The 16714-nt window shown below is 32.4% G+C and overlaps 1 protein-coding gene across 3 annotated transcripts; it reads right to left on the bottom strand.

Moving 5' to 3' along the window:
* Positions 1-11429: 11429 nt before the first annotated feature.
* Positions 11430-13476, bottom strand: LOC108968027. 3 transcript variants are annotated; one of them, XM_018931761.1, is made up of 2 exons: positions 13134-13476; positions 11430-12132 (listed from the first exon to the last, which is right to left on the bottom strand). In XM_018931761.1, the coding sequence occupies exon 2, from the start codon at positions 12123-12125 to the stop codon at positions 11430-11432; it is 696 nt and encodes a 231-aa protein (XP_018787306.1). In that variant the 5' UTR covers positions 12126-12132; positions 13134-13476. The 3 variants fall into 3 exon arrangements, with proteins under 3 accessions (XP_018787306.1, XP_018787315.1, XP_018787322.1); XM_018931770.1 differs by having other exon boundaries at positions 13055-13141; XM_018931777.1 differs by lacking the exon at positions 13134-13476 and adding an exon at positions 12780-13044.
* Positions 13477-16714: the final 3238 nt, after the last annotated feature.

Below are 16714 nucleotides of genomic sequence, written 5' to 3'. Positions count from 1 at the left end.
CGTACACCATAAAGTAGTTCCCTAGCTTTGATTCTTGAAAATTGCAAGAGTATAATATGTTCGGTTGCACCCGAACTTAGCCCTTCCATACTTGTTTTGTATTTACTTGAATTTTTTTTTTACTATTAACATAAAACAATAAAAARTAGCATATGCCCGTCACATAGTTCTAAGATACTTGCTCCACAATTTTCACTCAAATAGGTTCTGCTGTTTTTGAATTACAAATATACACCTATGTATAGCCTAGTATCCAGCTCCCAAGAAATGTAAAACGTTCATAAAAAAAACCCTTAAAAAAGGTCAAGAGCATTTCCTGCAGTAGAGTTTCTTTTGCTGGTATTCAGCTCTAAAAGAATCTTGTWCTAATTTTTAATAMATTTTTTCAATAAAATTCGAATATGGCAAACCTGGTTTTGCGAAAAACAGGAAATCAACAATTGTTTCTTGAAGGAAATTCAAAGTAATCGTTAAACTCATCATAAATTAGTTAAAATCATTATTTCTAAGTATATTTCATACTGAAATGTTGTATAAAACTAACCAATAATCAACAACATTCCTTAAATCGCAATGAAAATATTTATGTTAGAACACACATACATATGTATATACATATTGCGCACAAAGTTTATTTTTTATTTTTTGTTTATTCTCTCTTCCTCTTCTAATGTGGATCATTYACAATATGTAACTAGCGGTCAAAATTACTTGAAGAAATAATGTATTTTTTTTTCTTGAGCAATTACTTGAGAGCTGGATACGGACCTTGTATTGCAAAATCGAGGGTGAATTTGCAAAAAGAAACTTCTGTTAGGACCTTCTACAGAACTCCGTGCTGCGGTTCGGATGTTATGCAGGCACATAACAGAATAGCGTTTCAGTTTAAGAACAGATTATAACATTCAACTGCTTAAAGACAATCGATTAATTTGACATAAAATAATTAAATATTACAAAAGTAAAGTGATAAAAAATGGGTCTGCAATAAGAAAATCAATCAATAATTTTTGCTGTAAAGTCCCTGTAAGTTCTCTTTTGTCTTAATGATTATGGACATGTTCACATACGTCCCAAATAGTACATTATTATAAAAAACTTTGTGCGGCAAATTGGCGTGCTCAACATTTTTGCGTTATAATTTAACGCCGATATAAACGTCAAAATTGCATTTTTCTGCTCCGAACAAATTTTCAGAGTTGGGTGCATCTGCAAATGTTGACCCAATAAGGTAAGWTAAACGTAAAGCAGAGCACGTCAAAATATTAAAATTGAAGTAAAAGCCCCTCCTTAAAAGCCCGCGAAAAGAGGCTTTCCCTCGGAATCCCACGACATGGAGTAGTGAATGACATCGAGGTGGTCGGCCAAATAGGTACATATTTGGCTCATCAAAGTTCCTTATAAATATATAAAAAAAATAAGTTGAAGTTTGATTAGAAATACGAAAAGGCCTTTTAGATTACTCAGTATAAGAAATGATGATAATATTTTCTCTCGTCATAAACAAATGCTTAATTGGTTGATGGGGTAATATTTTTTGATGGAACTTCTGCTTGAAGCGAAAATATAATGCATGTGCCAAAACGTGAAGTGATATATATTTTTTTGGTTGTATTGTAGAGTACCGTTAAGATATAAAAAATCTTCCATTCCCTCCAACCGAGCAAAACGTTTGATGGTACTTTAAAAAACCGTCGGACGACAAGGGGTTAAGTAAAAATTAAGTAATCTTGATAAAACTTGATACAAAATGTTAGTATGAACGAGTTCGTAACGCTTAATCATTCATCGAACAATTATAAAATTCGATAATTAAGCCGTGCATTAAATGCCAAACCTAAACTGGCACAATAAGTCACATTGAAGAAGAGTAAGAGTGTTTGGAAATCGATGAAAAGCTATAAGTTGAATATAACAAATGCAGCTATATCTATGTCGCGCTTGACCAAATTTTACTTTCATATAACAAAACTTTCACAGTTTGATATAATTAATTTTTATTACATCAAGATAGAAATTTGCACGCTCATTGTCCTTCTTCTTTAAGGCACTCTCGTGCCATTTCATGGAAAAAATTTGATGTCTCTGGCGCATTTAGTCATTAAATTGCCATGGTTTTAGTATTTGTTAATAGTACCGTTATATGTGTTGGTAGGGGTGCTTAAAGGATTTCGCCTGAGTGAACTTGGTTATTATAATTTGAATGGTTTGTGAGATATGAGGCCGGGCCAGAATCCACTTTTTCTAAATTTCAAGTCTGCAGCTGCTTCTTGCTACTGCGATTCTCTATGTTATGACACTATCGGTTAATGGGGTTTTGTAGTCCAATTTGTTATTTGGTTTTCGCTAGGGAACTCGGACAGATAGACAGGCTTCCAGATTTTAACACGTCTCATCATTTAAAATCTATTTACACACTTAACCACATTTATGTCGATTAGCTTTAGGTGATACATATCTCCTTGTTCCTCAAACTGTAATTGCCGCTCGTTGGARTTCGTTTTCAGTCGACCGAAGGCTTGATATATTCGTAAATCAAATTAACTTCTGTACAGAAGATCACAGTGAGGATTTATTTTCTAGATATTATATATACATACATATGTATGTCGACTAGCTATACCCTGTATGCATTGTTCCCCACTAACTAAAAAAAATTTAAAAAAAGATATTACACAAATATTCCATTAATTTTTAGTCATTATAATGATGTTGTTCATGTCGAAAACATATTGACATTGCAGCCAGTTGTTTCAGTTTGATATTTATGCTGTGGAATATGCAAAATTTCTTTTCCCGTCGGGACAAATACATTAAAATGTTCTCTCCGACGCCTGAACAGACCATATAGAGCTTGCAACGATTGTCGGCAAAASAGAGTCACAACGCAAAATGCAGACGTTTGAATTGAAATTACCTTAGAATTTTTCAGTAAAAATCCGATAACTTTGTACATAATTTTCTTGATTAAAAGTGCCGTTCCATGGCAAAATCGCGGCGGATTTATAACGGGTGATTCATTCAAGGTTCCCTACTTCTTTTAAAAGAAAACACTCAAAAACTTTAAATTTAATGATATTTATTATCAATCGAAAGAAAGTCTCAGATAGCCCTCACGTTGAGTCCAATYTTCGATGACTCCTAYGAACATTAAGACTATCAACTGGCGATTGGCGAGTGTAATGTTTTGCTCCAAGACGTGAATCRCAGCGGGATTGTTTGCATAGATTTTAAACTTTACATATCCCCACAGGAAAAAGTCYAACGTTGTGATATCACACAATCTTTGGTCTGGTGGTCTGTCAAAAAAAKGCTATTGGGAAAGGTATCTCTACTTGGATCACCCGTCATTTCAAAAAAGAATGAATCACATCACGAATAGTATATAATTCTATAGATCATATAATTAAAGATTGTCCAGTCAACAATCGTGATTATTTTGGAAGAATGGACATTCCAAATTATATTTTCTCACTGTGGGTTATGTGAACGATTTGTAAATGTTGTTCAGGCGTGAGTAACATGACAGCTTGACATCTAAAATGGTAGTGTCGTTAGGGGTCGAATAATGAAAAAATTATTACATAATTGCGATAAATAAATAGGTTTAAGTGATTAACCAAGTTTTTTATGAATTTTTCTTGAAATCCCTGTTTTTTAAATTTGATGGGTAGAGAAATAAATTATACTACTGAACCATAAAAAACAGCACGAATGTTTTTTTCGGCAAAATCAATTTATTTTATTCAAAATAGTCTCCTTCTGCTTCAATAGAGCTTTTTTCACGGTCCAAAAGCATGTCGAACGCGTGATTTAGCTCGTTGGAAGGTATCCCGCATTATTGTATCGGTCGGGGGGAACAAATTCTACGTGGACAATACCCTTAGAATCGTAAAGAAACAAATCAGCATTGCCTTCACTTTTGACTTTTCCAAGCGTGATTGTTTGGGTTTCGGTTGATCGTCACTTATGTCCTCACGAGCGCTTTGAAAACGTTGAAATCACTCGTGCACTCTGCTACGGGATAGGCAATCACCGCCACAAACTTCTTTCATTAATTGAAATGTTTCAGTAAAAGATTTACCAATTTTAAAACAAAATTTAATGTTGGCTCGTTGTTCGAAGATCATTTTCGCACCGATAACACAAACATGCTGACACTTAATAACTTCCAATTAATGCAATGGCATGAATCTATCACTGAACAATCGATAAAGATAGCAGATTCTAACGCACCAGTCTACATACATGTAGAAGGCGCCATCAAGGGCGGTAGATTCAAAAATCCTGTTCGCTTTGGAATGTACCTTGTAAGTATATGTCCCAAATTAAGAAGCTAACAACTAAAGAAAAGCTAAGGGGTGTAACTAACCATTCAGCAATTTGGAAGAAATAAAGTTCAGGAGTTACTCTTCTTAAAGCAGCGATATGACAAGAACATCACGAGAAAACATCATTTCCTCTGTTCTTCAAGAAAAGTATTCATAATTTAATTAAATTTTAACCGTTAATCCGTTGTTTATAAACAAGTTTCATGATATTGTTTATTCTTGTGTTTTTTAACATGATTCTTTAGAACTCCTTTATTGCCTCGTGAAACCATATTAAAGACGCATATGCACATTTATATTTTATTTAGGTAGGTATGTTTATGTGCGTACCCACATCTGTCTAAAACATATGCACTCATTTTATACATCTTGATCTCTTTTTATTTCTGAAGCTGTTATAGGTGAGCAACATGAAGTCTAAAGGCGTAGCAATGAGATATTTTTAGGAAATAGTTTTGTGAATGTAAACTTTCACATATTGCGCTTGAGTCAGAAAAGGAGTAAGGGCGTATATACTACACATTTGTGTACTTTTAGTTCGTTTTGTTTAAGTTCTTGTCAGTGTAATTGATGGAACAAATTGCAGAGATCAAAGAGTCAACGAATACATTCCTTCCACGATGTAAAATAATAATAATATTGCATGTATATTTAGACAGTCAGCCATTCCAACCAAAAATAAAAAATAAAAATAAGTAAAACGAAAAGAACTGAATACATTAAAATATGAGGATAAATAAAATGACAACATTTTTCTCAATAGTGTACAAATTTGAATACATAAAGCTAGATAACACGAATAAAGTTAGAGCTTAGTGATAACGTGCAATAAGTTAGTCGAGGTATTGAATTGAGATTTCTTTCCGCCGCATTGCAAAATTCTTTTTAGTGGTGAATAACGTATGTAGTACTACATCGCAATTTATAAAGCTCAAATGTGAGGAAATACTTTCAGGTGTTGTAGAAATTTATACTAAAAATGCTTCTTAAAATTCAAGATGTATTTTTATTCATATTCAGCACTAAACCACATTATTTTAAAGAAAAAATATTCCCTTAATTTCATTGATTAGTAAGTATGTATATCCTGCATTACACATTCGACTCAATTTTGATGAGATAACTTTAATATTGACGGCCGGAAGTTTGAAATTCTTGTATTTTTATTTTCTTATATTCGGTAAGTTTATATGGATAGAGGATATATTGACTCGATTTTATCTACTTTTGGTATTACGATATTAAATTGTATTAAGATGCCTTACAGATTGACCAGTAACCAATATAATGTAGAAAGCCAAGCCCATGTTTGAAAGCCTTTGTATGTACATATATAGAATTTCATTACATACTGACTGATAGATACTCTTAAAATTCAAAATACATGTATACAAGGTATGTTGGGGCTAAAGGAAGTAATTGCCCTTTTTTACCTATTTTTAGTACAAGCACATTTTATCATCACAAAATATTATCCACGAGTTTCAATAATTTCTATATATAGAACAAATCAAATTAACGACAAATTACCGGAATGAACTAGATAACGATATTCGTATTTGCCAAAATGTTCGAGTGACGAAGTCTTGTTAAAGATCTACCATAAGAAGGCTGCCGGATTGTGCTGCCGTGTAAAGAAAAATTGAGGTATAAGTAAGAAGTAGTTAGCTTAAAAGTATACGCAGCATACATAACGCTCGTATGTTAAAATGTTCTGAGTATGTGTAACGATGTCAAAACTTTACTATAAATATTGCAACACTAGGGTTACCAAATACCGGGACATAAAAGCCGCTTGCGTAAAGCGTTAAATTGTTGGAATTAGAAATAAAAATTAATAAATAACCATTAAATTGGAACATTTATTCAATCATGCTGTGATCGAACTCAAGAGTATGTTTCAAGGTAGACGATTCTTTGACCATTGCGTTATTATAGGTTGAAGATTTAGTTGTATAGCTACAACACATTGAAATTAAAAGTAAGAATTGAATTAAACACAAGAGTGCGTTTCAACGTAGACTATATTTCAATAATTTGCTTACAACATTATAGGTAGAAGAGTTAGTTGCATAACTACATGCTTGTGCATAATATTAATATAATATTAAATGAAGAAATCCACTTAATTCCGCTAAAATTTCACACATTTTTGCCAACAAAAACTGTTCAAAGTCAGATAGAAAGTCAAAATGGATGGAAATCATTATATGACGTATATGCGGAGAAAAGATCTGGGCGACAGTATTAACATATGATATTAGTAAATTTCTCGAGAACAAGTTTCCAAACAATTTAAAATGATAACTCACATATTAACCGACATATTCGACATAAATTGTAGTAGATTAACGAAAACCAGTTATAGAGTTTATTTGCGGTTAACCGTGGACCAATATTATGAATTATCAGAATTACACTGTAATATATGCATTATTTTATTATGCTTCACTAAAAACCTTAAAATTTTACCGATAGCGCTTTAAAATCTGCCGGAAATTTTAAATTCGTTTATTAGGTATACGAGATCCAGGGGTAGTATTGCGCCGATTTGATCCATAGTAAGCGCAAAGACACAATGTTATTAGAGATCTATAAATTTATATGCGATATAAAGTCGCTCGAAAGGTCGAAAATCTTTATAAAAGGCATATTGCTGATAACGAAGTATTGACCCAAATTTATCCTGTTTTGACTTAAGAGCACATTTCATATAATAGCTCAGAGTTTAACTTATATTTTCTAGACATTATCAGCCATAGGTACTTAGGCCCACATGATCAGTATCTGGGGACTTTAGAAGCTATCGTCCGATCTTGACTATTTTTTGGCCTATAATCAAAATCTTAATTGGTGCTTGAGATATACTCTTTAAAATAAAAGAGTCTTATGAAATAATAAATTTTTATACATGGCGTGGTTATTGACCGATTTTGACCGTTTCAAAACAAAACATACGATTGTAGAATTAATGTCCCCAAATCCGTTGAAATTGCTATTAATTCTTGAGATATAGGGTTTCATCAAAAGGTATAGTGCACCATGCCTATTGTTAAATTTCGATACCGGATCCTAAAACGCCCTTGTGAACAATGTCGGAAGCAAAATGAAATGTGATTATTTATTGAATTATCGTTCTTTCGGTAGTTTTCAACTAACCCGTTACACTTCAGTGGTTTGTGCTTATTAAATTTATAATTGAAAAATTTCAATCCATAAATGTCTACCCTGACCACAATATTTTTCACCTAATAAAAAGTTTTTATATTAATATGGAGCTTTTTTATAGCCCTTGAATTAGCATTATGTTTTAAAAACAAGTGAATAATGACAAAACTACACATATTAACCTGTAGCGACATGTTGCGAGAGTGTTTACGGGATGAAGAAAATTATATCACTGCAATAGAAAGGAAAAGGCATAAGAAGAAATCGTGATCAATACCGCCACTGTCTTTTCTCCACGAACTAAATAATGTTCAAAGATTTATATGAAACAGACTCTACTATATTGCAATGGTGAAAAGAACGCATCGTTTTAATTTCGCAATACCACTGAAAGTTAAAAATAGTCAAAAAGGTGATTAAAACAGTCTTTGAAAAAATCGACCAATAATTATTTATTTTCTAATAGAGAACTCACTGAACCCTCTTACAATCCTTAACTATAATAAATCTTTTTCACATGCTATGATCTCCAAACTTAAAGAACATACTCCCATGAAAAAATCTATGTTTTTTGCAGTTTCAAAAGTAATGTGATAAATATTTAAAATACTAACTATTTGACGAACCACAAAAAATAATAAATAAGGAACAGCTAAGTTTTAACGTAGTCGAAAATTAGTAACTCTCGCAAACTTTCATGTACCAAATTGTGGTAGGGGAACCCTCAAATCAGCCAACTAACGATATTCAGTTTGAAGATCTCTACACCAGGTTGTAGCAATGGTAATTATTAATATACATAACACTCTTATTGGCTGATACAAAGTAGTTAAAAATAATTTTGAAATTTTTAGGGAAAAAGATATTTAACATTGAAGARCTCTACTTTGCGAATCTTTACCATCCTGACTGCGTCCATCCGCGGTTTACGGCCATGACTTTTTGACGTCAAAATGTTTAACATTCACACCTGTATGTTAGATGAAAAGCATTACCTATATATGCAATGTATTTAGCTGCTTAAACAATTGATAGTGTTGCTTAGCGTATGTTACTACATTTCTTTTTTATGTAATCATATATATAAAAACAATTTGGGTTTTTTTGCGTTCGCTATAGCTGACTAAACCGTTGCTTGATAAGAAAAATGACCTGAACCACTTTGAAGGTAATCCAATGAGAATGGTTAGAAAAAAAATCAGAAAATGTTAATTTTTAACCGACTTACCAGCGTAAAGTCAAAAAAAATTCATTACTTATTTATAGCAGAGAATGTTAAATTTAGGTAGAGAATGTTATTTAACATTTAACTAAGCAGCAACACACCGAAAAGCGCGAGTTATAGTGTGAATAATAACAAAAACAATATTTATTTTTGGATGCGCCAGGGCCTGGCAAAATCTTTCTTGCAAACTTAACACTTGCTAAAATGGACCCCTTGGTTAACTATTGCAAGATTATGTGGTATGGATACATCATGAGCTATAAAACTCGTATAGAGGCCGAATGGCAGAATGTTAAAAGTCTTTAGAAACCCCTTTGCTCACATAGGCGCATAACTTTTATATTTTCTGGAGATTCCCAACAGACTTTTCCTGTCATTAACAGAGTTACGCGAGCAGATACATATCATCAAAGCATTCTTAATAAATATATAAACTTCCGGACGAATATGTGAACTCATCTGTATGGAATCACTGATGGTGATTTTCTACAGCAACTGCTTAAATTTCAGGAAGGAATTTTTCCCACTCCAAATTCAATGAGTAATTGTAATTTTCGTCTGGATGAGTCTCTAGGCCAATTAGTCCATAGTTTTTAAATTTTAATATATCGAGAATTTGTGGATGTATTCTAAGGCAATAGTGTAACCCAGAAATGATAGTGTCAAAAAAATAAACGATTWAAATATTCAAAAAGTTCCAGGAAAAACAAAAAAATATAAATAGATATACACCGTAACTAATGTCGGAAACGCAGACCATTATCCCTAGGAGTTTTTAAATTCATTAAACCCTTCTGCACTGCCACTACATGAAATGGCTTTAAAAAAAGGAATTCCAATTATGCTTTCGAGGAATCAAAGGAATGTAAGTCCTCCAAGCATTTAAAACGGAACGAGGCTGCTTATTAAGGAACTGAAGGACAATTTAACTGTAGCAACCATTATCATCAGCCCAGCAGTTGGTCAACTAGCTCATATACCGAGGATTCCGATGATCCCAAGTAATCAATTTACATTGCTGCCACAAAATAAATTAACATCAAATATCGTTCAATATCAATAAATTATATTTACACAAATAGTTCCTTGGCACATCTTCCATCTCAATTCTAAAATTTGTCAAAACCGGATCACAACAAGCTCAAATTTCCTTATGGCGGAATTTGTACTGAAAATGTCGGTGAGATATATGTATTATTCAAAATCGGGGAGAATATTTTCCTGATAAAAATGTGTTCTTGTGTCGCAAACGGGCAAAACCGATGCCTTATATACATAACATTCAAATTTTCGGACTTAGAGCTGACTTTATAGCGTTTAATCGATATCGATATATATATTCTTAGCGGTTTTATACTATGACCTTATGCTGTAAGTCAGTGTGCTCGTGATATTCCTAAAGATACAGCAACACGGGTTTTTGCGAATACTTCAGTCATTATAAACATTAATCGGAACAGTCCACAACTTCTTGTAGCCCCAATATACCCTATTTAATTATTTGGACTTTCAACTTGACTTTAATCCATTTATGTAGGTTAAGATGTGCAATATATTAATGAAATGAAGTGGACAAGTTTTCTTTTATGTAATATGGTTTAGCGCAGAATATGAATCAGATCTCTAATATACCCATTTACGATTCCCTGTTTGACGCTTTCATCTCAATGCCAATAAATTATATTAAGACCAGTGGTGGCGTGGGAAAAGTCAACTAAATAATCGGAAGTCATTATATTACGGATATTAAATTTAAGGCTTATGCGTATTTCATTCATTGAATGAAACGCCTTTTTAGTATGTCCGCGCAATACGGCCGAACCACAGCGCGGAAAGACGTGAAAATTTGCACGGGTATTCCTTTAGTTCTGGAAAAGGTCCTAACGGTAGCTTTTTTCACCCTCGATTTCGCAAATTATTATTTTTTATTTAAAACTCAAGAACGGCTGAACCGATTTGGACGAAAATTACGACTAATTTTTATCGTTTTATGTTAAAAGTCACAACAATTCATAAACTACTTATATTTCATGTGTTCAATATTCATGTAAGAATCATTTGAACATTTTTTCTTCGAAAATACAAAATAAAATCACACCAGTAGCTGTGTACAGTGTACAGTGATTTTTGTTTACATGCACATACTACTGTGATCAAATTGAAAGGCGAATTTTGTCCATTTCATCTCCTTAACAGGAATTAGCTAACGCTGCAAAACACTTATGCCACCGAATTTTGCAGTCATCATAGCACTTGGCAAAATCTTCAGTCGTGATGGCCATCAAAGCCTTCTTCGATTCAGTTTTATATCCTCAATTGAGTCAAAACGGTGTCCTCAGAGTGGTCGTGTGAAAATGCTGAATAGCCAAATATCCGCCACGATATTAGTTGAAAATGTGGCGAAAAGATCACGAACAACTATTGCAGTATGTTATGGTGCATTATCGTTCTTATTTGTTTAGATTTCACTTTCACCGATTCGAAAAACACGCAAAGTATAATTTAAAAATTCCTTTCAATTTGATCACAGTAGTATATATGTCYATTTATCTTGAAATTCTGAGTATGCTTTGACTATGCCGACTATTTTGGTAGTACAAATCTAGAATGTTTCGTTGATGTTATTTAATAATGTAAGTAAACATTTCAATGTTTTGCTTTTTTTTAATGTAAAAGTAATATGAGTTTTTATATTAAAATTTTACTTACAGGTACGTATTCTGCCCACCGTTACTTCCACTTATATTCGTTGAGTCCATTAAGTTGATTTCACTATCAACTTTAGTTTGCATTTTACGGCTTCCGCTATTACGTGCAAAATCCTCAAGGTTAGATCCTTTGCTTTTTGGTATAATAATTCCCAAATTCGTCAAACCAGCTAATGCGTGGCCATATTGTTGACCATAAGGTTTGATTTGCTTGTGTCCTCTAAATTGACCAGTAGAAATGAAATCTGTGTTGTGCCCTAGTCCTGGTACTGCTGCTAGCGGAAAGTCACTATCAACTTTTATACTTCCTTGATCGCCTAATCCTGTTTCAAAGTTAACAGATACTCCCGTATTTGCTTCACCAAAATTAATATCAGTATTTATATCTTTGTTTGCAGTTCCGCCTCCACTAAAAATTGTCCCCAACATACTATTATTAGTATTTATTAAAGCAAGATCGTTCCTATTTATGCCAGAATTGGTATTCAATTGATCATTATTTCCTACGCTGTGTTCATTTGGGTTTCCCGCTATGCCAATCCTCAACTGTTCAATATCATTGCATTGGGTGAGCTGTAGGCGTAACAGCGATAATCCCATACTACTGATGAGCCACAGCAGGTGCATTTTCATTGCCTTTAGGTCGATAGTGAGATAAATATCATTAAGTATGTTGCAAGACTTCCCATTCATTCGACATCTAAAATTAAGATGATTGGTAAAAAATTATGTTTCAAAAATTTGCCCATGTAAAAATAGGTACAGGAAGTTGCTTAATTAATTTTTGGAGCTCATCATTTTCCTTTATAAATTTATGCATAACACACAAAAGATTGTTTATATGCATATAAATATGTTTATATTAAGATTCCACATTTAAAATCATACATCTTTTATAATAATAAACTAAAAACTCATGTAGTATGCCGATAATATATTTTCAATATAATAACCTCTAAGGCAGTATGGTACAAGTTGTAAATTTGTTCATAAAGAAAGTTAAGTTAAAAATGCACATTAAATGTTTCTTTTTGTACAATATATAAAAAAATTTCTGATGATCAGTTTTGAATATAAAATATATATATGAATGTAGTATATACTCAGTATTAAAACATTAAATTCTAACATATTTCTAACCAGTTTCAATTTACTAAGGATATTTTAATTGCTCAGAAACTGGACTGTTCAAGTTTACCAAAGAATTTAATTTATTTTAGTTCAACATTTAACTAAACGTATTTTACTGACATAGAATTGTTCCTACTTTCACTTTTCAATATTCCATGTATAATTTTATGTCTTATAAATAATTAGATCTTCCATATTAATTGTACAAATACATACATTTGGTTATTATGAACATTTATATTGTGTATTCATATGAAATTGCTTTGTATGTACGTATTTATTAAGCATATATTTGGAGAAGGGATGCATCTGGCTAGTCATTTATGCTATATTGTATTTACGAGGGCATTTGAGTGTGTCTCAAAACAAAGCATATACAGGTGCAAACGCAGAATTTACAGAATATAAAAGATAAACTTGTAGATTGGAGCGTGCCTTAAGACTAATGAGTGCGAACATTTTCAACCAATTTAAATTCAGATGGAAATTACCAACTAAAACTAAATGTGCAGAGCTTAAAAAAGCGGCAAGGGTTTTGAAAAATCTTTTTATTTTAAACAATGACATTACTTTTATATCTCGCCCAATCCGATATATTAAAGAAATAAACACGAACTTTAAATGTTCATTGATCACACACTTCAAATTCAGAACATTGAAACAATTTCTTGTATCTATGGCAACCACTGTACTACGTTAGTGGACCATTTTCACTGAATATCAGATCTGGGCATATATATATATATTGAAATATTTTTGGGACAAGCTTGAACACTCATTTGACAAGATACGGCTGATATCAAATATCATGTGCAGGCGTATTATTTCACTATATCCGTAACATTTCGATAACTGAAAGGTTGAAACAGCAAAATTTCTAGAATTTATCCGTGCGCACGTTCATCACCGAACTCGTTCGATTCTCAACTGCTGATGTTGCGTCCAGCATTTCAAGTACACAACGAGTCATTGCCGCATTGGCTTTGTTGATTTCTCTTACTTGCAGCTCAGCTGTTGCGTGCTGTTCGTTTATCCAACCCTCAGAGGGTATACAATGTACATGTTTATATTTACTGATATGAGAACTAATTTCATATTGGGCTTGTGCGCAGCCGGGAGGTACGCACATTAACGTTCGCGCGCCATAAATGTTTTATATTTCTGCGTTCGCTCGGTCGAATATATTTTATAGGACTACATACATACATACATATTTACGTTGCGTCGAGTTTGACAGTAGTCGTCAGTCAATTGTTGGATTGTTTACTAGTATATCACAGTGTTCTTATTTCATATTAATTCAGCACATTTATATTGTGCCTTTCACTTAAACAACGTAGCCTTATGCAGTTCTTTTAACAAAATAATCAAATTTTTACCACTAATAAGATAATAATATATACATACGTTCATTGTTCGCTAATACGTGTATTGTAAGTAAATATCTGATATATGTACATATAAGTATCCAATGTTTTACAATAAAACAAACCCAAGTGTGGTGAAAATGTATACTAATACTCTTATTTTAGCAGTGTGTAAAACGGTAACATTTTTCCCTGAGTTGAGTTGTGCTGAAAAAATTTGCTGTGGTGTAAACTAATTTTACGTTTTGCTCTGCCAAAAGTAAATTTAAAATTTGGCACTTTAATTATTAAATACATGCGTAAAATGAGCAAAATTAAAAGAAAATATTATATTTAGTTGACTCCTTACCATATAATACTTATGAAACTAAAAACCTCTTTTAAAGGGCACCCCTAGTATAAGGTCTTGAAAGCAAAAATCGTATTTTTTTTTTTCATTTTAGCTTTATAAATAAAAGCATTGGTCTAGAAATAATTTGTCGAATTTGCTTCAGTGATAATCTGAAAATAATTCTACATCCAATAACCTGTCGGGTTTTCGATCGATTTCGCCTTTTTTGGTCAATCTTTGTCAATTTCTTGGGTCTATATATACACATATATATGGAATATCTCTTGTTCGAGACGAAGGAGCCGCAGGAGATCGCGTATAACAAAAAAACTATAATTTTTGTTTTTATTTCATTATGTATTCTTGAAACATGAATAATTTGTTATAAAAATTTCAAATTATCTATAGAATAGCATTTATAATTCCCAGAAACCAACGTTTCTATTAATTTTAATATTGGTTACCAGTTGAGAATTTTCGACTACGCTGCTTGCATTTGGTTCAAATACATATACAAGTATGTACATAATATATATCTTCATTTATAAGATAAAAGAAATATTCAGAGGTGTTGTAGAATCTTACATTTGTCGGATTGGAATTGAAATCGATAAAAATGTAWTGGGTGTCATGAATTCAGATTCGTTTAATGTGTCCTTAACAGATTTGAAGTGTAAGTTAAAAAATTTATTTATTTATTGTTACGAATTATCTTAACATATCTCTATTGCCATAGGAGAAGATATATGAATAAAACACAAAATTTCATAATTATTAAGTTTATAAAAAACAGATACTTTACGATTACGATAACTAATTGCGTTCTTATTCAATCGATAATTGACAATAATTTAAAAATAGAAGTGCATACAATGATAAAATGATTTCCATGGTGCATCAAGTGGATCACTTGATCACTTCCCTTTCTAATAAAACAAAAGCTAAAATAGTGTAACTCATTGTAAACTTTGATAGAATTTCCTCCAAATTTATTAGTTTGCAAGTTTTGTCAAACTAGTAAACAGCTGAATCGAAAATTTATTTTTCGTATGTTCGAAAAGACGACAATTTAATCAGATTCTGTGACTACTTACCAATGTCAAAATTTCGCCTTTATCTGTGAAAAATAATAAAATATTCATACAAAGAATTCAGCCTTATATATACTGCTAAATTTGATATTTTGGGTGATTGTTCCATATATTTGAGAAGAAACAAAACAATACCATAAAGGTTTGAAATTACTGCACTGAATTATATTGATAATATGACCGCAAATAGCATACCTTCATACATACATATCGTCACCTAAAATGTAAAATAACGTAACAACATTTTCGGAAATTTACAGGCGAAAGAATAGAACACGTTATAAAATGAGTGAAACAAAATTTAAATATTGGTTAAAACAGTATATCTGATGGCAGTATCTAGAAGTGTACTTTAGTACATGACATTCCTTTCATTTTTCTATATCACAGTGTGAAAATAGGCGAAATCGGACTACAACTACGTCAACTTCGCATATAACACATTTTTAAATTCCATTTGATTATTTCACCTTCCAATACACATAAGTATGTATGAAGAAGTTATTAATGCAACGAGATAAAATTTTTCGCTAATAATACATTTAAAGTATGCTAACTTATGACTAAAAATTATCCAAATTCAATCAAAACTGTTCAAGCCTCTAGGTACCGAATAATTGGACCCCAGTATCTTTAGTTGACCTTTGATCGAAAATGCCGGGCAATCGGTCGGGTATCTCAATGAAAATAGCTAACGTATTTTACTCATAACAGTGTATCGTTGTGATCATATACCAATAACTCAGATCAGGATTTTCGAACATCCGGCTGACTTTACTCTATTGATTGGTTTAACACCTTAAAAGATTTCCCTGGCTTTGCAAGGGTGTAAAATTTTCAGTTGCACCCAAACTTAGCCCTTCCTTACTTGTTATTTATACTCTTGAAACATATTGCAAAATTTTTCCAAATAGAACCATAACTGTTCAAACCCCTAGCCAATCACCGAATATATATTTCAGTGTGTGCGACATAACATTTAAATTTTTAATTTCCTGGTAGTAGTACGCCTGTATCCTACAGAAGGGTTGAATCGAGCCAATACTTCCCTTAGTCCCCATGTGCCCAAAAAAATAATTTTTCCACCGGATGACTTTAACCGACATGTATGACTGACGAAATGGTACAATCTTCTAAAAGGGTGTACAGCTGCTGGTGTATGCTGATTATATTGAAATCATTGGCCTTACCAGCCTTGGTGTTAGTTCTGCTTTCTCCAGAATAGATAAGGCAGCGAAGCAAATGGGTCTGGTGGGGAACGAGGGCAAGATGAAATATCTCCAATCGTCGCACTCGCAACTAGGCTCTCACGTCACTGTTGATAGTTATAACTTTGATGTTATAAATAGTTCCGTCTATTTA

Source organism: Bactrocera latifrons, unplaced genomic scaffold, assembly GCF_001853355.1.
Source record: "Bactrocera latifrons isolate USDA-ARS-PBARC rearing strain unplaced genomic scaffold, ASM185335v1 scaffold_1011, whole genome shotgun sequence".
NCBI lineage: Eukaryota > Metazoa > Arthropoda > Insecta > Diptera > Tephritidae > Bactrocera > Bactrocera latifrons.
The sequence above is the reverse complement of the archived record's forward strand: the minus strand, read 5'-3'. Positions and strand labels throughout refer to the sequence as shown.